At 43.4% G+C, this 26,898-nt stretch overlaps 1 protein-coding gene across 1 annotated transcript in view; it reads left to right on the forward strand.

Annotated features, from left to right (window-relative positions):
• Positions 1-2,644: 2,644 nt before the first annotated feature.
• The window catches only part of LOC309808807 (forkhead-associated domain-containing protein 1-like), a gene marked incomplete at both ends in the record, with an annotated part of 80,793 nt that continues 56,539 nt past the window's right edge, over positions 2,645-26,898 (forward strand). The window contains 2 exons of the mRNA XM_082629382.1: positions 2,645-2,737; positions 22,688-22,894. Of these exons, the coding sequence (XP_082485508.1) occupies positions 2,645-2,737; positions 22,688-22,894 (300 nt within the window). The remainder of the gene's footprint in view (positions 2,738-22,687; positions 22,895-26,898) is intronic.

Here is a 26,898-nt window from a genome sequence, read left to right on the forward strand (position 1 = left end):
GAAGGCAGCAGAGCATGGTTCTTTGGGAAGAGGAAATGTCTTTTCCCCTGTATACATGACAGCGAACTTAATCAAATGTATTTCTCATTATATGAAAGCATCAATATTTGTGGGACATCCACAGGCCTCAAAGTTTACAAATATAAACTATCCAGCTTATTTTTATTTCTCTTACCCCCAGGTAGGGTCTCGTCTTCCTTTCAGAGGATAGAATGCTGGTTTCAAGGACTTTCTTTTATTACATGTGCCAAGTGTCATCAGACAGTGCAATTCCCCCACCCCTACTCTGCCCCACCAGCAGCAATGGAGGTTTGTACACTGGTTACATGCAAAGGCCCAGAGTTGTCACACACTTACTACTGTGTGACCTTAACTTCTCTGAGTCTCAGTTTCCTCATTTGTAAAGCGGGACAATACTGACACCTGCCTCGCAGGGTGGTTCTGAGGATGAAAAGAGGCCATGTGTGTAAAAGGATAGCCCAGTGCCTGGCACTTAGTAGGGATTCAGTGATGGAATGATGATGGAGATGTTGATGGAAAGCAGAGCCAGACAGGAGACCCTCTACGGTCAGACCTAGAGATTTTGTTTTTATCCACAGTTTAACAACTTCACACTTCAGTGACCTTTCAGTTGAAAAGAGACTTTGGGGACTTTCCTGGTGGCTCAGCGGTTAAGAATCCACCTGCCAATGCAGGGGACACGGGTTCGAGCCCTGGTCCAGGAAGATCCCACATGCCTCGGAGCAACTAAGCCAGTGCACCACAACTACTGAGCCTGCACTCTAGAGCCAGCGAGCCACAAGTAAGGCCCGTGTGCCACAACTACTGAGCCCACGTGCTGCAAGTACTGAAGCCTGCACACCAGGAGCCCATGCTCCACAACAGGAGAAGCCACCGCAGTGAGAAGCCTGCGCACCGTGAGGAAGAGTAGCCTCCGCTCGCCGCAACTAGAGAAAGCCCGCATGCAGCAACGAAGACCCCACACAGAGACTTTCTTTGACATGGCACTGAGATGGATCAGAATTCAAATATCATGTGAATTATCATCAATATCTTGGAACCAGCTGAAGTCACTGAAATTTTTATGTTTTAAAAAACATGTATATATGGGCTTCCCTGGTGGCACAGTGGTTGAGAGTCCGCCTGCCGATGCAGGGGACACGGGTTCGTGCCCCGGTCTTGGAGGATCCCACATGCTGCAGAGCGGCTGGGCCCGTGAGCCATGGCCTCTGAGCCTGTGCGTCCGGAGCCTGTGCTCCGCAACGGGAGAGGCCACAACAGTGAGAGGCCCGCGTAACGCAAAAAAAAAAATAATAATTAAAATAAATAAATAAATAAATAAATAAAAAATAAAAAACATGTATAGGGCTTCCCTGGTGGCGCAGTGGTTGAGAATCTGCCTGCTAATACAGGGGACATGGGTTCGAGCCCTGGTCTGGGAAGATCCCACGTGCCACGGAGCATTTAGGCCCGCGAGCCACAACTACTGAGCCTGCGCATCTGGAGCCTGTGCTCCACAACAAGAGAGGCCGCGATAGTGAGAGTCCCGTGCACCGTGATGAAGAGTGGCCCCCGCTTGCCACAACTAGAGAAAGCCCTCGCACAGGAACGAAGACCCAACACAGCCAAAAATAAATAAATAAAATTTAAAAACATGTATAGGGTTTACTTTGAAATGCATTAAAATATAAAATGTATAGATGGGTAGATATGTGATAAAGCAAATAGAACAAAATGTTGATTGTAGAATCTGAGTGGTGGTTCTATACAAGTTCACCATCCACTTCTTTCAACTTTTCTGTGTGTTTGACATTTTCCTAATAAAATGCCAGGAAAAGATACGTACAGAGTCTTGACCGTACAGCCAAGCTATAATCTTGATATTTTGTCTTTGGAAATCATTTTTTTTTCAACCTAAATATATGAAGGAATGCGGTGACTTAAAAAGAAAGTATCTTCTAATTCCCATTTCCTTGATGACTGACTCTTCCACACTTTAAGAAGCTCTGTAGAAGTTGGAGTTTCTTGAGTCAAAGTTCAGAAGCCCAAGATTAATAACAGTCACAATCACAGTAGGACAAATGGGTGTTTAGTGTAGCAATCACCATTCTAGATGCTTCACATTTAATCCTCACAAAACTCTTTGGGATACAGAGTATCATTAGCCCCATTTTACAGATGAGGAAACAGAGGCATAGAGAGAGAATAAGTAACTCACTCAGAGTCACAGAGCTAGTAAGTGGTGGGTTAGTAACACTGAGTATTTGATTCTGTCAGATAACTAACCCCAAACTAAACTTAATGGGAGGTGGAGAGCGGTTATCAGTGGAATTCAGATTTGTTTGGTTTTTTTTTTTTTGCTATTGCTTGTTTGTGCTCTGAGTTACATAAAGGATGTCCTCTTGTGATCAGAAGCAAGCTCATCTATGCCGGCTATCACTGTTAAAAGGACAGTCTTAAAAATGTGTGGAATTATCATTGTGATCATTGTTAAATCCAGCTATCCACTCCTACCTCTGCTGACTTCTCCTGTGGACATTATGGTGTATTCCATTCATTCTAAATATGACATTGAATAATTAGAGGACTGTATTTTTCTAACAAAATTGTTTTCTGAAAACCTTTTATAGGGAAAGCAGAGAATATGAAAGCCTATCTAAAGAGTGCAGAAGGCTATTTTGTCCTGAATAAAAGCACTACGATTGGAAGGCATGAAAATTCAGACCTTGTTTTAGAGGTAAGACCTCTTCCTAGCCAGTCCCCGACCCTCCCTACCCCTCACACCACCAAAAGTCCTTACTGTTCTGTGGACTCCAGTCTCTTGTAAAGCACAGCCTCTGGCTAACAGTCCCAGCCTTCCTCGGTGTGCCACCAATAACCAATCCCGGCATGTGCTGGGTCTCCCTGGCACATGTGGTAAGAATGAGCACAGTGCAAAGTGCGATGGGCCCTGTGTCCTTTGCTGACTGTGTGTGCAGTGTCCCACCCTGATGGCGTGGTTTGGAAGGTGGGCTTAGAGCTGATGCTTGACCTTCACCTGCTCCGCGTGTGGCAGCCACGGCCACCTGAAGTGCCCAGCTTGAGCAATGGCCTCTCGCCCTTTCCAGAGCTTCTGGAGACTATGGGCCCCTCAGAGCCCTCCCCCGCCCACGTACCTCCAAGTAGTAAATCAGGGTAAGCCCTGCGCATGGCCTCAGCGCTCTCTCACTTCATTTCATTCCATTCTCTGAATTAGCTGTGGCTTGGTCCACAGTCCCAGCTCATTGACAGCCAAGGAAGTTGGAAGAAATTGTAAGTAAGGAATTATAAAAACAGTGGCTTTGAGCCTTTTAACATTTTGAAAGGGATTAAAATATTGAAGCAGAAAGAGAAATGCAATGGAATCCCTTTAGGACTGTGAAAGGCAGACCACTCTCAGACTTCACTCAACAGAGTTTTTTAAACTTTATTTTGAAATAATTATAGATGCACAAATGGTAGAGAGAATGGCACGAAGCATGTGTGGAGTCCTGTGCCATTTTACCACGTGTGGATTTGGGTGTGGCCCTCAGGATATAGGAGTATTCCATCATCAGAGATGTCCCTTGAGATGCTCCTTTTATAGTCACAATTCCTCCTCCCACCATCGTCCCCACGCTCCGAAAAGCACTAATCTGTTCTCCGTCTCTATAATTTTCATCATTTATCTATGACCTTTGCGATTGATTTTTTTTTTTTTTTTTAGTCATTGTAATGCCCTTGACATCCATTTAGGTTATTAGCTTGTTCTTTTATTGCTGAGTAATAGTCCACGGTATGGACGTATCACCTATGTTTAACCATTCACTTTTTGAAGGACATTTTGTTTCCATTTGGGGCTATTACAAATAAATGTACCATAAACATTTGTGTACAGGTTTTTGTGTGAACATAAGTTTTTATTTCTCTGTGATAAATGCTCAGGAGTATGATTGCATGGATTAACATATGTGTTTATATAGATTCGGTTTGTAAAGAAACTGCCAGGCTTATCCAGCGTGGCTGTACCATTTTTCATTTCCACCAGCAATGTGTGAGACACATCCTCACCAGCAATTAGCCTAAACACTGTTTTTCATTTTAGCTGTTTTAGTAAGTGTGTAGTGGTATCTCATCATAGTCTTAACTTGCATTTCCCAAATCGATAGTGATGTTAAATGTCTTTTCATGTACGTGTTTGCCTTCTGCATATCCTCTTCAGTGAAATATCTCTTCATATCTTTTAAGTATTTCTAATCGAATTGTTAATTTTTTTACCATTGAGTTTTGAGAATTCTTTCTGTATTTTAGATATGAGTCCCTTGTCAGATAGATGGTTTGCAAATATTTTCTCCCATCCGTAGCTTGTCTTTTCATTCTCTTAGCAGAGTATTTCACAGAGCAAAAGCTTTAACTTTTGATGAAGTCCAGGTAGTTATTTTTTCTTTTATAGATCATGCTTTTAGTGTCATGTCTAAGAACATGCCACCAGGTCCCTGACCCTGAGGATTTTCTCTTATGTTTTCTTCTAAGTGTTTTATAGTTTTATGTTTAAATCTATGAACCATTTTGGGTTCACTGTCGTTTATGATGTGAGATTTAGGTCAAAGTTCATTTTTCTTCCATGTGGATATTTAGTTGTTCCAGAACCATTTGTTGAAAAGACTATCCTTTCTCCATTGAATTGCTTTTGCAAGTTTGTCAAAAATAATCTGGCCATACTTTCTATGGGGGCTACTTCTTAGTTTCCTATTATGTTTCATGGATCTATTTGTCATAATGGATCTACCATTATGAGATAGCCTTGATTACTGTCGCTATGTAACTCTTAAATCAGGTAGTGTGATTCCTCCCACTTTTCTTTAAAAAAATTTTTTAACCTATTCTAGTTCCTTTGCCTTTCCATTTACATTTTAGTGTAAGCCTGTCTGTATATACAAAATATCATGCTGTAATTTTGATTGGAATTGTGTTTAATCGTATATAACAATGTGAGAATAATTGATATACTCCTACATTGTCTTCCAATTCATGATCATGGTATATTTCTCCATTTATTCAGTGTCTCTCATGAGTGTTTTGTAGTTTTCAGCATACGAGTCCTGAACATGTTTTGTTAGATTTACACTTAAGTATATCTCTCTTTTTTTTTTTGAGTGATTGTAAATGGTATTATATTTTTAATTTTGGTGTCCACATGTTAATTGACAGTATATAGAAATACAGTTGATTTTTGTATGCTTCTTGGTATCTTGGAACCTTAACTGCACTTTCTTTTTTTTTTTTTTTTTTTCCGTACGCGGGCCTCTCACTGTTGTGGCCTCTCCCGTTGCGGAGCACAGGCTCCGGATGCGCAGGCTCAGCGGCCATGGCTCACGGGCCCAGCCGCTCCGCGGCATATGGGATCCTCCCAGACCGGGGCACGAACCCGTATCCCCTGCATCGGCAGGCGGACTCTCAACCACTGCGCCACCAGGGAGGCCCTGCACTTTCTTATATAAGGGCTTTTGTAGATTTCTTGGGATTTTATACATAAACAATCATGTCATCTGCAAATAAGAACAATTTTATTTCTCCTTTCAGAAAAGGAGATGTGAATGCCTTGAATCTTCTTTTCCTTGCTTTATTTCCCTGGTTAAGACTTCCAGGACTCTGCTGAACAAGAGCAGTGTATAAATCCTTATATTCACTTGTTCCTGACCTTAGGGGAAAAAAGTCAGTCTTTAACCGTTAAGTACGAGGTTAGCTGTAGGGTATTTATACATGTTCTTACCAAGTGAGAAATTTCCCCCTTTATTCCTAGTTTTCTGAGAATGTTTATTGTAAACGCAACAGATTTAAAGATAACTCCATGAACGTCCCCGTGAGATTCTCCTCCATGATATGGTCTCCCTTCAAGGACACAGAACATCTGTTCAGTGTGCAAAGTGGGAGGAAAAAGAAGAAGAAGAAGAACTGTAGTTTCTTCTTTATGCTAACAAGGCATAGATTTGGGGTAGTTTTATTTCCTGTCTGGCTAAAGTAGAGACAGAGATCTCTGTTTTGAACCGGCCTATGATATTAGAAAACTGTAGTAATTTTTAAAAGCACAGGCTTTGGAGATAGACAGAGCTGGGTTTGAATCTCATTAGGCTACTTTGTGGCTGAGTGACTTCAACCAAATTACTTAATCACTCTGAGCTCCTTTTCCCTGTCTGTAAACCTCTTACCTCACAGGGTTATTCTGAGGATTAAGTGAGAAATGCATATAAAGAGCCTGGCATGTGGTGCTCAGTGAATGACACAATGATCATTATTATGGTCTCATAAAACAGAGACTGAGAAGAATCCTCAGAGGTGCACAGGGTTGAGATGAGGATCCACTGACATTAATAAGCCATTTGGAAAAGGGAACTAATGAGGACAGTTATTAACTAGACAGAAATTGAGTTGCGTTCATTGTATATAAATAATTCACTGCTGACTGCTCCTCGGACTTAGCTTAAGAAATACGTCACTAGGCTTCCCTGGTGGCGAAGTGGTTGAGATTCCGCCTGCCGATGCAAGGGACACGGGTTCGTGCCCGTTCCGGGAATATCCCACATGCCGCGGAGCGGCTGGGCCCGTGAGCCATGGCCGCTGAGCCAGCGTGTCCGGAGCCTGAGCTCTGCAACGGGAGAGGCCACAACAGTGAGAGGCCCGCGTACCGAAAAAAAAAAAAAAAAAAAAAAAAAATTCAGGGATTTATATTACTAAAAAGTCATCATTGCATTTACCCAGAGGTTACATCTAGCAAATAAAAAAGATTGTTTTATTTGCTTGGATCAATCCTAAAGAATAGGCAGTCATGCTTCTAAAGATTTCTACTCATCAGCAAGGCTGACATGTTGTTTTGACTATTGGTATCGTAGTATTTCGACATCATTTACTCTTTCCGATAATGGAAGGTAGTTACATGCTTCTTGTTTTTAAAAATTGGGAGAAAGGAAAATATAAGGAAGAAAATAAAAGTCACTTGTAATCATTTGGCTCAGGGAAATATCAATATTGATATTTGCAGGGTTTTACCTTCCAGACTTTTTTCTATATCCTGTAAGGAGTTTGGTTCCCTAAGGCAATAGGAAGCCTGTTTATAGCCAGGCTAGTGAGAACTGTTTATAGTCAACAGTGATAACTGTTGCTATCACTCATTCATTGCCCAGTATTTACCCAGAGCCTCAGCACCGAGCCAAGTCTAGGGGTACAGTGATGGCAGAACTGGACATGGTCCCTGACATCAGGAAGCTGCCAGGAGAGAGAGAAATAAGTCAAATGATCCCACAAAGGTGTGACTAATTCCATTCCAACATTGGGGCTGTAAAGGAAAGGAATATGGAAGACAAGGAGGACTTAACTAGACAATAGGAGAAGGGAATGGCATGTGCAAGGGCCCTGAGGTGGAAGAGCATATTGTGAACCCAAGGGACTGAGAGAAAACCAGGGCGTCCAGAAGTCAGAGTGGGAAGGAGGAGGGCTAAGGGACAAGTCGGCCTCCTTCATGTCACCATAAGGGTTTGGATCTTTATCTGAAAAGCAGTGGGAAGAAGGCTTGAAGGATTGTAAACAAGGGGGAGACCTGCCAGTGAACATCCCAGCTGCTGTGTGCAGGCGAGCCATCAGGAGCTCTATTCACAATCTCCCCTCTCCCATTTTACATGGCTCAAAAGCCTCAGCCTTGCTCATTTCACAGTTAAACCTTGCAAGTTATAATTTATATGATTTGTTGTGCCTTGTAAACTGTAATCTTTAGAGTTGGATGTGGCTGTTATTTAAACTCTGCTGAGAAAGGGACTCAGTTCTTCCAGAATGAAGAAACACCAAAGCCAGTGGTTTTTGGATTTTCCGCATGTTTAAGAGTGGTTGTTCAACATGAACTCCTAGGCATTCTGACCCCGTGGGTTTGGGGTAAGGCCCAGGAATCTTCACATTTATATGCTCCCCAGGTTCAGGTGGGGGGAATGGAGTCCCCTGGAGTTGGCTCCAGGACCACACTTTGAGAACCCCACCATCAGTGCTCCCTCCCTCTCCGTTCTTGATCAGCAGAGCTCCTGCTTTTGTGTGTGTGTGTGTGTGTGTGTGTGTGTGTATTCTTTCAATAAACTTTGTTTTGAGGAAAAGAGAAGCGAAGGGTAAACAATGAAGGGCTGACTGACCCTACCCCTCCCCAGGGACTCCCTCAGTCCCACCCTGGGGAAGTCCCAGGATCCCTAGAAGACTGAGCTCTAGGACAGCCCAAGTCAGCGCAGGGCTGCAGCTACGAGGGTGGAGATGGAAGAGAAAAAGAAAGAACAGACATGACAGGGGGATGAAATGCTGGTGTCCACCCCTCACCCTCGGTGATCAGTGTCCTGCCAGCCATCTCCTTTCTCATGGGTGGAGCCATCTCTCCAGCCTGTGTCAGCCCTTCTAGCGTGGGATCTGAGGGTCGTGAAGCCAGACTGATCTCATACACACACCCCAGATCCCATCCAGCCGGATGACTCTCGTCCCTTTTCCTGGCCCCTGCCAGTTCTGGGCTCCCTCTCAGAAAAGAACCAGAGCCTACACCATAATCTTGTTTATTATTATTAAACAAGGCTGCTGGGATTCTCCTATTATTTGCATCATTTCACGGACGTGCAGGTATGTCTGCTCTGTCAAAGGACACATACAGCTGTAACTCTGATGGGCATGGCCAAATTGCCCACCAGAGGTTTCCGGATGTGGTGTCCTGCCAGCAGTGGACGCCCGTCTCCCACTCCCTCCCCAGCCTAGGGTGCTGACCCCCCATTGGATCTTCACTGATCTACGGGGTGAAGTATGGTACCTGTGTCATTTTAATTCACATTTCTGTTATTCTAAGCGAACACCTGCATTTTGAGACAGAAGGTGACAGGTGGACTCTCTGTGGGGAAATCCACGGAATGAAACAGGCCTGGGAGGGTGCACTTGCTGGCTCCCCATCTGCATCGCGCTTGTCCTCCTGCCTGGGTCGTGCTCCCATCCTCCCCCCTCACCCCCACCTCACCCTTGGCTTCTCCCCAAGTGCTCCTTGCTCTGGGGGTTCACCTGTTTGGTCTCACCAGTCCTCAGGGAATGTTTTGTCCCCTGTTTGGGAACTGGCGGCTGGTTTCATTGGTCAGTACCCACCACAGCAACTGATGGGACTAGTTTCTCACCAGCAGATGGAGGGCTTCCAAGAGGAAAAAGTTCAGAGGAAAGGGCTAGATCGTGATCTCATTTTTCTCATTTTTTTTTATTGTGGTAAGATATGCATAACATAAAATTTACCATCTTAACCACTTTTATTAAGTGTGCAGTGCAGTGGCATTAAATATATTCACACTGTTGTGCAGCCATCACCCCCATCCATCTCCAGAACTCTTTGAATCTTGCAGAACTGAAACTGCACCCATGAAACAACAACTCCCCTTGTCCCCCCATCCCAGCCCCCAGCAACCACCGTTCTGCTTTCTGTCTCTATGACCTTGGCTACTCTGGGTATCTCATATAAGTAGAATCATAACAGTATTTGTCTTTTCATGACTGGCTTCTTTCACTGAGTATAACATGCTTTCACTGAGTATAATGTCCATGTTCATCCATGCTGCAGCATGTGTCCGAATTTCCTTCCTTTTTTAAGGCTGAATAATATTCCATTGTGTGGATTCACCACATTTTGTTTATTCATTCATCTACTGATGGACACTTGGGTTGTTTCCACCTTTTGGCTGTTGCAAACAATGCTATGAACATGGGTGTATAAATATCTCTTCAAGGCCCTGCTTTCAGTTCTTTGGGATATATACCCAAAAGTAGACTTGCTGGATCATATGATAATTTTATTTTTAATTGTTTGAGGAACTGCCATGCTGTTTTCCATAGTGGCTGCACCAAGTTACATTCTCACAACAGGGCACAAGGGTTCCACTTTCCCTGCGTCCTCACCAACACTTGTTATTTCCCTTTTTTTTTTTATAGTAGCCATTCTGATGGATGTGAGATGAAAGAAATTTTCGATCATAATCTTTTGAATAGCATACATAATGCAAACAGCTACAGCATACATTTATGGACTACTTACTGTATCTCACATGGCTTTATACATCATCTATGTATGTTCTGTATATATATTTATAGAATTATATCCACAAAACAAATCCTGTGCAGGTGAGAACTACTATTATCATTATTATCCTCATTTGATGACATGGACATGGGACTCAGAAAGGTTAAGGAACTGGCCCAAATCACACAGCTAGACGGGGGAGGTGGGGCTGAGTTTCAGACTGAGCTGACTCAAGCTTCTAAAAACAGAAGCTTCACTTTTTGAGTGTAAATTTAGCTTTGGGAACATCTAATATCTAAATGGGAAATTCTCAGTTAACTGAGATAACAAGAGAATTGAGTAAGCTAGGGAAATTCCACCCTGTGGAATGGAGAATGGGGGTTGTCAGTGAAATGTGAGATCAATGTTCTAGTGATCCTCATTCATGCAACAGACTGAGGTGTTGCCATCTAGGGGGGGATTTGGGTAAAGAGGAAACGTTGACCTGGTGCTTTCCCAGGAAGAGGAGCATTGGGGCTGTTAAGTGGGGGCCCAGCAAGAAACACCACTTATCTCTCCAATCCAGCCAGAGTAAGTTCTCTGCTTATAAGGACTGGTGGAGTTCAATTAGTCCCACCTGGATAACCCAGGATAGCCTCCCACTTTTAAAAAAATTTTTTAAAAGTTTTTGGCTGGGTTTGGTCTTCGTTGCTGAGCACAGGCTTTCTCTAGTTGCAGCGAGTGAGGGTTAATCTTTGTTGCGGTGCACGGGCTTCTCATTGCAGTGGCTTTTCTTGTTGTAGAGCACGGGCTCTAGGCACGCAGATTCAGTAGTTGTGGCACGTGGGCTCAGTAGTTGTGGCTCGTGGGCTCTGGAGCGCAGGTTCGGTAGTTGTGGCACACGGGCTTCGTTGCTCCATGGCATGTGGGATCTTCCCGGACCAGGGCTCGAACCCGTGTCTCTTGCATTGGCAGGCGGATTCTTAACCACTGCAACACCAGGGAAGTCCTTAGTCTCCCTCTTTTAAGAGCACTGATTAGTAACCTTGACATCGGCACAGTCCCTTTGGCCACGTCATGGAGCATATTCCCAGGTTCTGGGGATCAGGGCATGGGCATCTTTGGGAGACCATTCTGCCCACCACATTAATACTACCACCTGACTGGACCGTTGCTTTGGGACTGGTCTGAGAGCTTTCTGGAAGAATCAGTAGGATCAATGCCACAGGCCACGGAGAAAGATGGCTGGATGAGCTGGCAGGTGATAATACCGTTACCAAGAGGGGAGGAAGCAGGACTGGTTGAGTGAGCACCTCAACATCCCGGAAGCAGCCAGGCAGTTTGGGGTCTGGAGATGAGCCAGGGGTTGGAAATACACACCTGCGAATCGACGGGGTGGCACAGTGGCCCCAGCCCATGGACAGAGTGCGGAGGAAACGGACATTTGAGGGGAGAGGAGCCCGGCGTGGAGACCTGGAAGCAGTCAGAGAGGTGAGGGAGCCAGAGAGCTGCTTCCAGGCTGAGGGTATTCATCACAGAGACAGCTTGCTTTGTGCCAGGTACTGTTCTGGGCACTTTCGAGTGTATTAACTCATTTCATCCTTAGGAGGTTAGTGTTGTTTGCCCCACTTTACAGATGAGGGCGTTGAGGCACAGATAGGCTGAGTATCCTGCCTGAGGTCACAGAGGGAGGCTGGGGCACTGGGCACCACGCTCGGGCAGTCTGATTTCAGGACCAGCCTCTCCTGAGGCCTTGCCGGTCCACAGGGCTCTCCCGGGGAGACCGGGGAGGAAGGATCCAGCTGACGGGGAAGCAGAGAAGCTTCTTCTTTCCTTCCAATCCCAGACTCGTCGTCTCACCAGCGCCTGGCCGTTTCCTCATATCCTTATTCTTTTGAAAACCCCATTTTTTTTTTTTACTATTTCTGCACTACATCCCTTTCTGGAGGCAGTGGGGGGATGGGGCTGGGGGATGGGATAGCCTAGAACCAAAAGGTTAAAAGAAATAGATAAAACACACACACACACACACACACAAACACACACACACAAGTTAATTTCAAAAATGTTATCCCACTCCTTTGAACATGTCACCAAGCAGTACCTTTTGTCAATCCTACGAAGCCCAGCTTATCAAACTCATTTTTGCTGCTCAGGGAGCAACCAAAGAGAAGCAAAGAACCGTGCCCCAGGCTGCACAGCTGGAAGGTAGCAGAGGTGGGACTTGAACTCAAGGCTTTCTAACTCCAGAGCCCATCCTCTTGCTCATAATAGAGAACATTTCCCATTTGCCCTATGTTCTCTTCTAAGTGCTTTTGTATGTATTATATCATTTATACATCACCAGTAGCTTATAAGACTGTCCTTTTGTTACCTTACAGATGAGGAAGCTGAGGTATCACTTGCCCAAGGTCACCCTGCTAGGAAGTAGGAGAGCTGGACTCGAGCCCAGTCTAATAACCACCACGTTGCCCTGCTCCCCCAACCCCTGAACCACCAGGCCATGTGCCTCTCTCTGACAACTGTGTCACATGTCACAGGGAGGTCGAGAGCCCGAGGAGGCCCCCGAGGGCAATGGCAGTGGGTTGAGGACCCAGCGGGAGAGGAACCTCTTGAAGCCATTTGACAATAAAGGAAAGGAAGGGGGAAGAGGCGGTGTTTCCAGGCCGAGGGGGTGGTGAGCATGTTCACAGGTTAGACGGAAGTTACACTGTCAAGGTGAGGATGCAGAAGAGGAGATGGTTGAGGAGAGGGACCAGACCAGGGTGGGATGAAGGCAGGACCACCCAGAGGCCCTTGGCAGCTAGGAGAAGCCTTGAAGGTCCCATCTAGGAGCTTCTCCATGCCTGGGAAGTCCAGGTCCTGGCAGGGAGCTGAAGGCACATTCAAAGGGGTGTGGAGTGATGGAGGGGAGTTTCCTGAAGGGACTCCATAGGGAGTGGGCAGGGCTCAGAGAAACCTCAAAGGATAGTGCAGGGCCCAGAGCTAGTATGAGTGAGGACTGTTCCCACCCCCAGAGCTGAGGGGTGAGGGGCAGGGGCATTTCCTGGGACCCGGAGACCCCGAGGGCTGGGTAGAGTCCTCTGAGGGAAGCTGTGTGGCCCCAGAGAATGGAAGCCAGGGGAGTAAGTACCCCAAGCTCTCTCCTCCCTGCTCTGATATCTAACCCCCCCATTGGCCAAACCCAACAAGAAACCAGACACAAGGAGCCCATCAGCCCATGGATGTAGCCGCACAGGTGGGCCTGCTGGGCAGAAGGCGCCGTGTAAAGGGATGGAGGAGGGTCGGGAGAAGCAGACAGAGGATGCAGGCAGGTGCAGGAGGTGAAGACCTAGGAGGCTGTTGTCAAAGTAGAATGAAAAGCCTGAGAGCAGGGACCTGCTGTCTGGGGTGCCCAAAAGGCACTGGGCCAGCCTCAGGACAGAAGTGTGAGGGTGGCAGGAGGGTTTAGGGGCCGGGATGGACTTGAAGGAGCTGGTGAGCTTGAGCAGGGCCCAGGCTGGGTGAGTATAGGGCATTACCCATAGGGAGCAAACAGGGAGCAAAGGCTACGTGACTCAAGGAGAGGACGAGACAGAGGATAAGGAAGGCCGGGAGTGGGAGGTTATGGTCTGAGATGGGGCTTCCCAGTGCCAGGTGATGCAAGGTTGAAACCTAGCTCCAAAGGACGGTTCCAGGTACACGTCGAACCTCAGCGACAATGTCAGTGAACCTCAGGGCAATGTCATAACTAAGTCAGCTTCCTGAGGAGGCTTCCTTAAAGCACAGGGGTCATCAGAGCAGATGGTCATTGTTAATAGAAGTTTAAACGTCTCAATATTTTATGGACTCACTATATACATTTTAAAGACATTTTCAATGCAGGAGCCTTAAAAAATGCACTTGTTTTGTATATTAGGTCCTGCCTGTCTCCTCTCTCATTATTAAATCACTCTCTACTCTGAAAATCACAGGGTACAAATCAAAGGTACAAGTTTTGGAATTAGCCTTGGGTTCAAACCCTGACATTGCCCTGTGCCAGCATCCTGATGTTGAGTGAGTCCCTTCATCTTAGCCATTTTTTAAATCGTGGTAAAATACCTATAAAGTTTACGGTCTTAACCGCTTTTAAGTGTACAGATCAGTAGTTGTAAGTTATTCACATTGTTGTGCAACCAGCCTCAGAATTTTTCATCTTGCAAAACTGAAACTGTACCCATTAAACAACAATTCCCCGTTTCCGCTTCCCCAGCTCCTGGCAACCCCCGTTCTATTTTGTTTCTATGAGCTTGACTACTTTATGTACCTCACACAGTGGAATCATACAAAATTTGCCTTTTTGTGACACTTATTTCACATAATGTCCTCACGGTTCATCCATGTTGTAGCATGTGTCAGAATTTCCTTCCTCCTACACTGAATAATATTCCACTGTATGGATGGACCACATTTTGCTTATCCAATCATCAGTCAGTGGGCACTTGGGTGGCTTCCACCTTTTGGCAATTGTGAATAATGCTACTATAAACATGAGTGTACAAATAACTCTTTAAGTTCCTGCTTTCAATTCTTTGGGGTATATACCCGGAAGTGGACTTGCTGGATCATATGATAATTTTATTCTAAATTGTTTGAGAAGCCGCTCTACTGTTTTCCATATCAGCTGCACCATTTTACATTCTCAGCGGTGCATAAGTGTTCCCCTACTCTACATCCTTGCCAACACTTGTTATTTTCTGTTGCTGTTTGTTTGTTTTTGATAGTAGCCATCCTAATGGGTATGAGGTGGTATCTCACTGTGGTTTTGATTTGAATTTCCCTAATGACTAGTAATGTTGAGCATCTTTTTATATGCTTGTTGGACATTTATATATCTTCTTTGGAGAAATGTCTATTCCAGTTCTATGCCCATATTTGATCAAGTTATTTGGGGGTTCTTTTTTTTTGTTGTTGTTGAGTTATAGTTCTCTATATATTCTTCATATTAACCCTTTTTCAGATTTGTGTTTTGCAACTATTTTCTCCCATTCTCTAGATGGCCTTTCACCCTGTTTATTGTGTCCTTTGATTCACTGAAGTTTTAATTTTTGATATAGTTGAATTTATCTATTTTTACTTTTGCTGCCTATGCTTTTGGTATCATATCCAATAATGCATTGCCAAATCCAATGTCATAAAGCTTTCCTCCTGTGCTTTCCTCTAAAAGTTTTATAGTTTTAGACTATGTTTAAGCCTTTGATCCACTTTGAGTTAATTTTTATACATGGTGTAAGGTAAGAGTTCAACTTAATTCTTTTGCAGTCTTTCCCAGCATCATTTGTTGAAAATACTGCTCTTTCCCCATTGAATAATCTTGGCACCCTTGTCAAAAATCATTGGACCATACATGCAAAGTTTTATTTCTGTGCTCTCTATTCTATTCTATTGGCCTATGTGCCTGACCTTATGTCAGTATCACACTGTTTTGATTACTGTACCTTTGTATGCAGTAAGTTTTGAAATCAGGAAGTGTGAGACCTCCAGCTTTGCTTTTCTTTCTCAAGATTATTTTGGCTATTTGGGGTCCACTGAGATTCCATATGAATTTTAGGATGGATTTTTCTATTTCTGCCAAAACTGCTGTTGGGATTTTGAATCTGTAGATCCTGCTGTGTAGTAATGACATCTTAACAATCTTAAGTCTTCCAACCCACGAATACAGGGTGTCTTTCCATTTATTTGTGTCTTTAATTTCTTTCAGCAGCACTTGGTAGTTTTCAGTGTACACATCTTTTACCACCTTGGTTAAATTTATCCCAAAATATGTTATTCATTTTGATGCTATTGTAAATGAAATTATTTTCTTAACTTCCTTTTCAGATTGTTCATTGTGAGCATATAGAAACACAACTGATGTTTGTGTGTTGATTTTGTGTCCTACGATTTTGCTAGTGAACGTTATTTATTAGTTCTAGGAGGGTTGTGGTTTTTCATGGACTCTTTAGGATTTTGTACATGTAAGATCATGTTGCCTGTGAACAGAGATAATTTTACTTCTTCCTTTCGAATTTGGATGCCTTTATTTCTTTGTCTTGCCTAATTGCTCTGGCTAGGACTTCCAGTACTTTGTTGAATAGAAGTGGCAAAAGCAGGTATCCTTATCTTATTCTTGAAATTAGAGGAAAAGCTTTCAGTCTTTCACCTTTGAGTATGATGCTACCTGTGGGCCTTTCATATTTGACCTTTATTATGTTGAGGTAATTTCCCTCTATTCCCTGTTTGTTGAGTGCTTTTATCATGAAAGAGTGTTGCATTTTGTCAAATGCTTTTTGTACATCAATCGAGATGATCATTTTTTTCCTTCTTTCTGTTAATGTGATGTATTACGTGGATTAATTTTCATATGTTGAACCATCAAGTCTGCATTCCAAGAATAAATCCCACTTGGTCATAGTGTATGATCCTTTTAATGTACTGTTGAATTCGGTTTCCTCCTATTTTGTTGAGGATTGTGGTATCAGTGTTCATAAGAGATATTGGTCTGTAGTTTTCTTGTAGTGTCTTTGTCTGGGTTTGGTATCAAGGTAATGCTGTCCTCTCACTTCACCTTTTGAGTCTCAGCTTCTTCATCTCTAAGATGGAGATAATAATAGAGTCCCTGTTTAGGGCTGTCATGCAGATTAAATGATAAAAATGCACACAAAATGCTTCAGCAGGGCCCAGTTCACAGGAAGCCCTCAAAATATGTTAGAGGATGATAAGGATAATAATAAAAATAATAATAAATAAATAACAGTTCATCTCATAGTTGGACAGCTCAGTAGGCTGGGGCTTATAGAGTCAGTCTGTATTAGCAGCAGGGCGTCTGTACAGTAGCAGCATTTAGCAATTTTCCAAGTAAAGGGAGCGAGTGATATTATAGGGCCAAACTAGGAAGCTGTCTCCTGGCCTAACATGTGGTAGAGGCTCACCCAAAGTTGTGGAGTCATTTAAAACTTCCTGCTTGCTTTGATTTCTTAATAATGGCTTGACAGGTTTTGAGGAACTGAAAGCAGTGAAGCCTGGCAAGAGACAAACAAAATGTAACACACAGAATTTCTCTCATTCATGGGTTATCAAAGGTTCAAAGGACACAAAGATCAATGGCAATGGTGATGAAGATGATGTGGGTGACATTTTCCAAAGAACTAATGTGTTTTCATTTTTTTAAATACTTTATTTTTTGAACAGTTTTAGGTTTACAGGAAATTGAGCAGAGAATAGAGAGAGTTCCCATATATCCACCCCTCCAATACACACAGTTTCCCCTATTATTAACATCATGCATTAGTGCGGTACATTTGTTACAACTGATGAACCAATATTGATATGCTATTATTAACTAAGTCCATAGTTTACATTAGGGTTCACTCTTTGCGTTGTACGTTCTTTCCTTTTGACAAATGTATAGTGACAAGTATCCACCATTACAGTATCATAAAAAATATTTTCACTGCCCTGAAATCCTCTGTGCCCCTCCTCTTCATTCTGAGCCCCAGAGCCCCCGTGCCCCTGGCAAGCACTGATCTTTTACTCTCCTTATAGTTTTACTTTTTCCAGAATTTAATACAGTTGGAATCATATGGTATGTAACCTTTTCAGACTAGGTTCTTTCACTAAGCAATATGCATTTAAGATTCCTCCATGTCTTTTTTGTTATTTGATAACTCATTTATTTTTATCACTAGTATTTCATTGTATGGATGTACCACAATTTGTCTATCCATTTACCTTTTAAAGGACATCTTGGTTGCTTCCAGTTTTTGGCAGTTATGAATAAAGATGCTGTAAGCATGTATCCAAAATCAATGAGTCTTCATGGATATAGAGAACAGACTGTGGTTGCCAAGGGGGAGGGGGTTGAGGGAGAGATGGAGTGGGGGGTTGAGGTTAGCAGATGTGAGCTGTTACATCCAGGATGGAGAAACAACAAGGTCCTACTGTAGAGCACAGGGAACTATATTCAATATCCTGTGATAAACCATAATGGAAAAGAATATTTTAAAAAGAATGTATATATATGTATAACTGAATCACTTTGCTGTACAGCAGAAATTAATACAACATTGTAAATCGACTACATTTCAATAAAATAAATAAATAAACAATATAAATGAGTCTTAAAAATCAACAATAAGAAACCAAACAACCCAACTTAAAAATGGGCAAAAGAGCTCAACAGACACCTCACCAAAGAAAATCTACAGATGTCAAATAAGCATATGAAAAGATGTTAAACATCATATATCATTAAGGAATTTCAAATAAACATGAAATATCTCTTCATTTATTTAGACTACTTTGATTTCTTTCATCAACATTTTGTAGTTTTCTTCATATACCTCTTCATATAGCTAAGTATTTTGTTAGATTTATTCCTAAGTACTTCATTTTTTTTTTGGTGCTAATGTAAATGGTGTTGTGTTTTTAATTTCATATTCCACTTGTTCATTGTTGGTATATAGGAAAGCAATTGACTTTTGTATATTAATCATGTATTCTGCAACCTGGGTACAATTGCTCATTAGTTCCAGGAGGGCTTTCTGTCGGTTCTTTGGGATTTTCTGCATAGACAATCATGCCATCTGCAAAATGGGCAAAAGATCTGAACAAACACCTCACCAAAGAAGATTTCTTTTTCCTTCCCAATCTATCTTTTATTCTCTTTTCTTGCCTTGTTGCATTAGCTAGGAGATACAGTACAATGTTGAAAATGCGTGGTGAAAGGGGACATCTTCACCTTATTCCTGATCTTAATTGGAAAGTTTCTAGTTTCTCACCATTAAATATGACGTTAGCTTTAGGGTTTTTATAGATGTACTTTATCAGGTTGAGGAAGTTCCCCTCCATCCCTAATTTGCCAAGAGTTGTTGTGGTGGTTTGGTGGTTTGTTAGTTTATCATGGATGGTGTTTAATTTTGTCAAATGCTCTTTTTGCATCTACTGTTATGATAATGCGATTTCTCTTTTCTACGCTGTTGATGTGATGGATTACATTAATTGATTTCCAAATGTTGAACCAGCCTTGCATACCTGGAATAAATCCCACTTGACTGTGGTGTATAAGTCTTTTTATACATCACTGGATTCAATTTGCTAATATTTTGTTGAGGATTTTGCATCTATGTTCATGGGAGGTATTGGTCTGCAATTTTCCTGTTTTGCAATATCTTTATCTGGTTTTGCTATTAGAATAAGCTTGGCCTCACAGAATGAGCTGGGAAGTGTTCTCTCTTCTTCTATTTTCTGGAAGAGATTATTGAGAACTGGGATCATTCTTTCCTTAATGTTTGATAGAGTTGACCAGTGAACCCATCCAGGCCTGGTGCTTTCCATTTTGGAAGGTTATTCATTATTGATTCAAATTCTTTACTAGATATGAGTCTATTCAGAGTATTTATTTCTCCTTGTGTGAGTTTCAGTAGATTGTGTCTTTCAAGGAAATGGTCCACTTCATTAACTTATAAAATCTGTGGGCATAGAATTATTCATAATATTCCTTTAGTATCCCTTCAGTGTCCATGAGATCAGTAGTGATGCCATCGCTTTCATTTCTTTTTTTTTTTTTTTTTTTGCGGTACGCGGGCCTCTCACTGTTGTGGCCTCTCCTGTTGTGGAGCGCAGGCTCCAGACGCGCAGGCTCAGCGGCCATGGCTCATGGGCCTAGCTGCTCTGCGGCATGTGGGATTTTCCCAGACCGGGGCACGAACCCGTGTCCCCTGCATCGGCAGGCGGATTCTCAACAACTGCGCCACCAGGGAAGCCCTCATTTCTGATTTGAGTAATTTGTATCTTCTCTCTTTTTTTCTTGGTTATCCTGCTAGAGGTTTGTCAATTTTATTGATCTTTACAAAAAAAAAAAAAAAAAGACCAAACAGCTCTTTATTTTGCTGACTTTTCTCTCTTGTTTTCCTGCTTTTTATTTCATTCATTGCTTCTTGTCTTGTGCTTGTGGTAGGCTTATATTGCTCTTCTTTCTCTAGTTTCATAAGGTGGAAGCTTAGGTCTTTTCAAATGTATGCCTTCAATGCCATAAACTTCCCTCCAAGCACTGCTTTCACTGCATCTTGCAAATTTTCATAGGTTGTATTTTCATTTTCATTTAGCTCAAGATAAATTTTTATTTCCCATGAGACTCCCTCCTTGACCCATCTGTTATTTAGAGGTGTGTTGTTTAATCTGAAAATATTTGGGTATTTTCCAGCTGTCTTTCTGGTATTGGTTTCTAGCCTAATTCCGTTGTGTTCTGAAAACGTACTTTGCATAATTTCTATTCTTTTACATTTGTTGAGGTATATTTCGTGGCCTGGAATGTGGTCTGCTTCATGAATGTTCCATGGGAGCTTGAGAAGGATGTGTGTTTTGTTGCTTGGGATGAAGCTGTGTGGTTGCCAGTTAGATCCAGATGATGGTAGTGCTGTTCAGTTCAACTTCATTCTTCCTAATTTTCTGCCTGGTGGGTCTGCCCGTCACTGACAGAGGGCTGTTGAGGTCTCCAGCTACCATGATGGATTCATCTGCTTCTCCTTGCAGTCCTATCAGTTTTTGCCTTCCATACTTTGATGCTGTATTGTTGGGTACATACAATGAAGGACTGTTATGTCTGCTTGGAGAATCGACCCCTTTATCACTATGTATCGCCTCTCTTTATCCCTGATAACTTTCCTTCCTCTGAAGTTGGCTCTGCCTGAAATTAATAGAGCTACTCCTGCTTTCTTCTTGTGTTTCAGTATTTTAAGTGCCAAAGTGTGTCGTAGGAATTTGAAAAGTGGGTAAAGGCACAGTCATTTGAATCAGGCAAACCTGGGAACAAGCCAAGCAAGTCAAAGTGGCTGACTGTGGGCACACTTAATCGTTCTATGCCTCAGTTTCCTCATCTAAGAAATGAGTAACTATCGGACCTACTGTACAGCACAGGGAACTATATTCAATATCTTGCAGTAACCTGTGATAGAAAAGAACCTGAAAAAGAATAGATATTATATATATGTATAACTGAATCACTTTGCTGTACACCTGAAACTAACACAACATTGTAAATCAACTAGACTTCAATAAAAAATTAAATTTTTTTTGAAATGAGGAAGTATCCCTTTGAATTATTGTGAAGATGAAACGGGATAATGCAGTAAAGCACTTAGCAAATTTCCTGACATTTGTGTAATTACACATAATGTGTCATTAATATATTCTACTAATATATGCAGTTATATTATTATCTATTCATATACTATAAGCTATTATTAATAAAAGCTATTGGTTATAATTATATGGTGGGACATTAGTATAGATTTCTAAGTCCAAGTACTCTCTATGAAAGTTGGATGAGGCACTCTGAGAAGACTGACTTAGAAAATATTTGCAAAGTCTCAGGCTGGAGTGGATGGCTCATAGGCAGTGTCCTGAGAAGACAGAGGACTTCGCACGTGCCCTGCAGCCCATAGTCCAGGGCGCCGGGGCCAGGGGGGGATGTGATATTTCCTCCTTGGTGCCGAGTTTTGCTCATTCTTCTTATTAAAGTGGTTACACAGGAGGTTTCTGACGCCACTGACAAATCACTGTCTGGGGTCTCTCTCTTTTGAGGGAAATGTGGTCACACCAGGGCCCCTATTGAAAAATAGATCATCTTTGGTAATTCTGAGTAGCTTTTAAGAAGCAACAGTAATAATTAATCACATGGGATAAACCTTCATTATACACCAAGGCTTTTAAAAGGTAGTTATAAAACTATGTTTTGTGGTGTGAGCTCAATTGTGTTTAAACTTTTTTTTTTTTTTTCTTTTTGCGTATGCGGGCCTCTCACTGCTGTGGCCTCTCCCGTTGCGGAGCACAGGCTCCGGACGCGCAGGCTCAGCGGCCATGGCTCACGGGCCCAGCCGCTCCGCGGCATATGGGATCCTCCCAGACCGGGGCACGAACCCGTGTCCCCTGCATCGGCAGGCGGACTCTCAACCACTGCGCCACCAGGGAGGCCCGTGTTTAAACTTTTTAAAAAGATTGTAAGCATAGAGAAAAGACTGGAATGATGTGAACCACCGTGTTCTCAGTGCCTGCCTCTGGGGGACGGGAGTCTAAGTGATTTTAATGTCTTCTTTGTGTTTTTCTCTAGTTCTCATTTTCTGCATTATTAGAAAAAACATGTTATTTTAAAAATGAATAGAACAAACAAATGAAAACAACAATTATTACAAAACCTCCCCTGAACTTTAACACTTGCAGTAAATGGACAGTTGTCACTTGCCAACTGACCTTTCTGGTTTGTGTTGGGCCATTTCTGCTGTCTTGCCACTCGGGACAACCAAAAGGATACTTGCATGGGATCAGAGAACTATCACGTGGCCAATTCCTGGCCAATTCCCCCCGAGTTCCCTCTTGCCTCTGTGTTGCCTGACGCCCTACCCCAAAACTGGGCATCTATTCTGGGTCTGCTGTCAGGGTCTGGTGACCCTCCACTCACTAGCTGTGTGGCCTTAGGCAAGTCACTTAACCTCTCTGACCCTCAGCATCCTCCTCTTAAAATGAGGATTGCAGTGACCGTCCAGCCAGATGAAGTGGTTAGCACATTGGGGCCCCCAGTGTCAGTGGCACTAGTTATTCCTTGTTATTCCTGTTATTCCTGGCTCTGACTGTCCCCCTTCTGCATTTCAGTCTGCAGACGTCGACAACCATCACGCACTCATTGAATATAATGAGGCCGAAAGCAGCTTTGTTCTCCACGACTTCAATTCCTGCAACGGCACGTTCGTCAATGAGTGCCACATTCAGAACGTGGCTGTGAAGCTCCTACCCGGAGACATCCTGAGGTTTGGGTCCAGAGGGCTGACCTACGAACTGGTCATCGAAAACCCAGCCTCGGTGAGTCCAGGCCCCTGCGGGGGTGGGGTGGGGTGGGGTGCAGAGGTGCCGTGTTGTGTCACCTTCCGTGCAGCCTAGGGCTCGGGTACGGCCACAGGTGGAGTTCGTCTGGAGCGCGTCACTCTTCCTTTCGCGATTCTGCGAAGTTCAGCCCCATCGCGTGGGTGCCCGGGGAGAGCGAGTCCTCGCGCCCTCTTCTGGGCATTTCGTGGAATTACATGCAAGGGTTGCCTAGCGACCAGCCCGGAGCGAGAGCGTTTTCCTGAAAAGTGAAGCTTGGCGAGGGGAGGTGGAAAGCAAGTGTGTGCTTTTGAAGATGCAGAGATGGATGCTTCCTTTTTAGGCAGATCAGTGCTCTGCAACTTCCTAGCTTTGTGACCTCGGCCAGGCTTCTCTGTATGCCTGGGTCTGGGTCTTCTCAGCGGTGCAGGGCGTTGAGAGAGTATCTATGTATAAAAAGTCAAAGTCTCTGGCCAGAGTAGACGCTCAAGGCCTGCCAGCTGTTATCACACCGGATCAGAAATGTTCCCGGGATCAGGACCTAAGGTATGGCCCCAGGTTAAGCGGAACGTAAGCCAAAATTCGCCCAGCAAAGCTCAGTGACCAGAAGTATCTGGTTCAGTAGGGAGGCAGGATGGGGGCTGGTTAGCAACACAGTCCTTGGTCAGAACCCCAGCTCTGCCACTGGCCTACTCGGTGCACTCTTGCACAAACCATTGGACCCCTCAGAACCTCGGTTTCCTCATCTACAAAATGGGGCCAACGACAGCAATGACCTTGCAGGCTTATCTCGAGGGCTAAATGAGATGGTTCTAATTGTAAAACTCCCAGAATAATGCCCATTCGTGGTGAGCACACAATTAATACCTGTCGTGTGTGTCCCAGAGAGACGGCGTGTTAACCTCACTCCCCAGCACCAAGAACGCTGCATGGACTGAGACCTCCGAGGCTTAAAGTCCTTTCGGGGACGAGGCTGGGTATAAATAAATAAAGTTTAGAGAATCTAGGCAGAATCCTGGGTGTGGGTCCCCTAGGCAGCCCTAAATACCCACTCAGAGAAGATGAGCACCGTCCCTCAGGCTGCAGGGCTCGTGACACCGCATCCACCACGTTTGGCTTTGAAAACCTGGGACAGTTTTCTCCTGCTGCTTCTCAGCCCCCTTTTCCTCCTTGGACCAACATTAAAGTGTGCTCACTTGTGGGATGCACTGGGATCCACTGGCCGCCCTGAGGAGGGGCTCCTGACCCAGAAGGTGTTGACCTGATCAGGGGTTCTCAACATGGGTTCTAAGGATCCCCCTCGTGAGAAGCACGTGGGGAGCAGACCCACAGTGCAGATCTGGGCTTCACCCCAGGCCTGAGGACTCATACTTAGGATTCCCAGATGAAATACAGGACACGCAGTTAAATCTGAATTTCAGAGAAGCAACAAATCATTGTTATGTACAGGTGTGGCCCAACTATTGCAAGGAACCACTTATGCTAAAATAATTATTTGGTGTTTATCTGAACTTCAGATTTAACGGACACCCTATAGTTTATTATATATTGATTTATTCATTTCTTTATTTATGCGAAATCTGGCAACCATACACATCCTCCCTGGGAGCAGGGCCTGGGAATATGCATTCTCACAAGCTCCCTGATGATTCTGATGCACCGCCAATAGGAGGGAAACCGAAATTTAGAATCATCTGTATGGAACACTTACAGAATTTTTTAGGGATCAAAGAAAAGGGGATTTCACACTCCCAAGCCTGAAAATCCAAGTTCATGAAGTTTGAATCAATGTGCCCCAACATGTCTGATTCCAAGGAATTTTCAGGAATGTTCAGTAAAATTACAGGTTCCCAGGCCCCCTCCCTGGGAAATTCTGACTCTGTGGCTTGCCTGTGGGGAGAAGAATAGGGGAGCAGCAAATAATATCTGCATTTTTTTCTTTTTTTTTCCTACAAAGATATTTATTGAAATATTATTGATAGGGGCATAAAATTTGAAACCTAAATTTCCATCCAAAGGAGGCATTGTTTAATAAATTATATTGTTTAATATATTCTAAGGAGTTTAATATATTATAAGGAGTTTGTTTATATATGGAATACTGTTCTGCCTTTTTAAAACACAGCTTTCTTGAGATATAATTGACATGCCATAAACGGCACATGTTTAAAGTCTGTAAGTGGATGGGCTTTGACATATGGGTACACCTGTGAAACCATAGCCACAATCAAGACAGTGAACAGCTCCTTCATCCTCCAAAGTTTCCTCCGGATCACAGCAAGTGTTTGTTTGCTTGCTTGCTCTTAACAGCTTCACTGAAGTACAATTTACATAACAGAAACTTCACCCATTTGAAGTGTCCAATTCAATCAATTTGAATATATTGATGGAGTTGTGCAGCCATCACCACAACCTGCTTTCAGAACACTTTCATCCATTTCTATCACCCCAAACCTCGGAGAAACCTTGGAGGTATTTCATTTTGGGGTTTGTTTTTAACTTTTAATTTTCAAAATTATGGTAAAATACACATAAAATTTACCATCTTAACCATGTTTCAGTGTACAGTTCACAGTGGCATTAAATCTATTCACACTGTTGTGCAGCCATCATCCCCATCCATCATCAGAACTTTGTTCATCTTCCCAAACTGAAACTCTAAGGCCATCAAATCAAACCCCCTGCTTCCTTCCTCCCCTCCCACCATGCTGTGTCTGTGAATTGGACTATTCTAGGTTCCTCATATAAATGGAATCTTACATTGTTTGTCCTTTTGCGATCATCTTATTTCACTTAGTATGATATCCTCATGGTTCATTCCAGTTGAATATTTCATTGTATGGATTCACCACATTTTGTTTATCTGCTCATCCATCCATGGCCACTTGGGTTGCTTCCACCTTTTGGCCATTTTGAGTAAGTTTGTTATGAACACGGGTGTACAACTATGGAATGGGGACTTTATTTTACAAGGTGCTTCTTATATAATTGTGGGAAACAGTGATGACGACCTCTAACCTTGAGCAGATAAGACGGAAGAAGATGTTTTGTAAGAAGAGAAACCAGGAGAGCAGCAGGAGGAATCACTGACGTGAACAGCACTGTGCTAAGCAATTCACCTGCTCTCCCTTATTTCACGCTCACAGCAACCTATGAGATGGGTTCTCCCGTGATCCCCATTTTACAGACAAGGAATCCGAAACTCAGAGAGGTTAAGTAATTTCCCCAGGGCCACACAGCTTGTCAGTGCAAATTAAACACTATCCCCACTTGCGGAAAAAGGATGGGAGAAAACCATTTAGTCTGATGCTAGCTGGAGCAGTAGCCTTGACTGGTTTTCACACCGAGGAAAGCATACTCTCACGGTCACTCGAATATACACGGATTTTTTCAATTCTTATTCCTACACGCACTTGCACCTTGCTTCATTCCTTGGTTGACTGCAGGCAGCTGCACAAGTGTTCCCCTGGCCTGTGCCCAGGGCACTTTGCAGGACTCTCCACAGCCCCATCTTCTCAAAAGTGCTCTCTGCCGGGGCGTCCCCAGCTTGAGAAGCTTCCATCCATGATGCTCATATTCATGCAGGGGTCCTTTGCAGCGTCCGTGTGAGGGCAGCCTGTGGACTGACTGACACCTTCCTACAAATTCCACTTCCTGATGACCCCAACCTGCTGGCTATTTAAAAGAAGAGAAAGGAAGAGGGGAAAAGGGAGAGGTATTGAAGAGCATCTGTCATCAAATATTTTGAAGCCCAGTTTTTCTAAAAAATTCGTGGCCCTCTTGCTTCCGGCCTATTCTTGTTTCCAATTGATTTTGGGGTCCCTGGTGAGGGCGCTGTGTTTCCTCCTTGGATGGAGTTTCCACGGAGGACTGCCCTGATATCATACAGATTAAGTATGATGAGAACTGTTCTTCTCCCGACAAAGAGTTCCCAAATGAAAGCATTTAGTTCAGGTTTTGTGGTGACCCTAACCAATAGAGGAGGGTGTGACAGCATTTTACTG

Source organism: Mesoplodon mirus (genome assembly GCF_964341445.2).
Source record: "Mesoplodon mirus genome assembly, chromosome: 7".
Lineage (NCBI taxonomy): Eukaryota > Metazoa > Chordata > Mammalia > Artiodactyla > Ziphiidae > Mesoplodon > Mesoplodon mirus.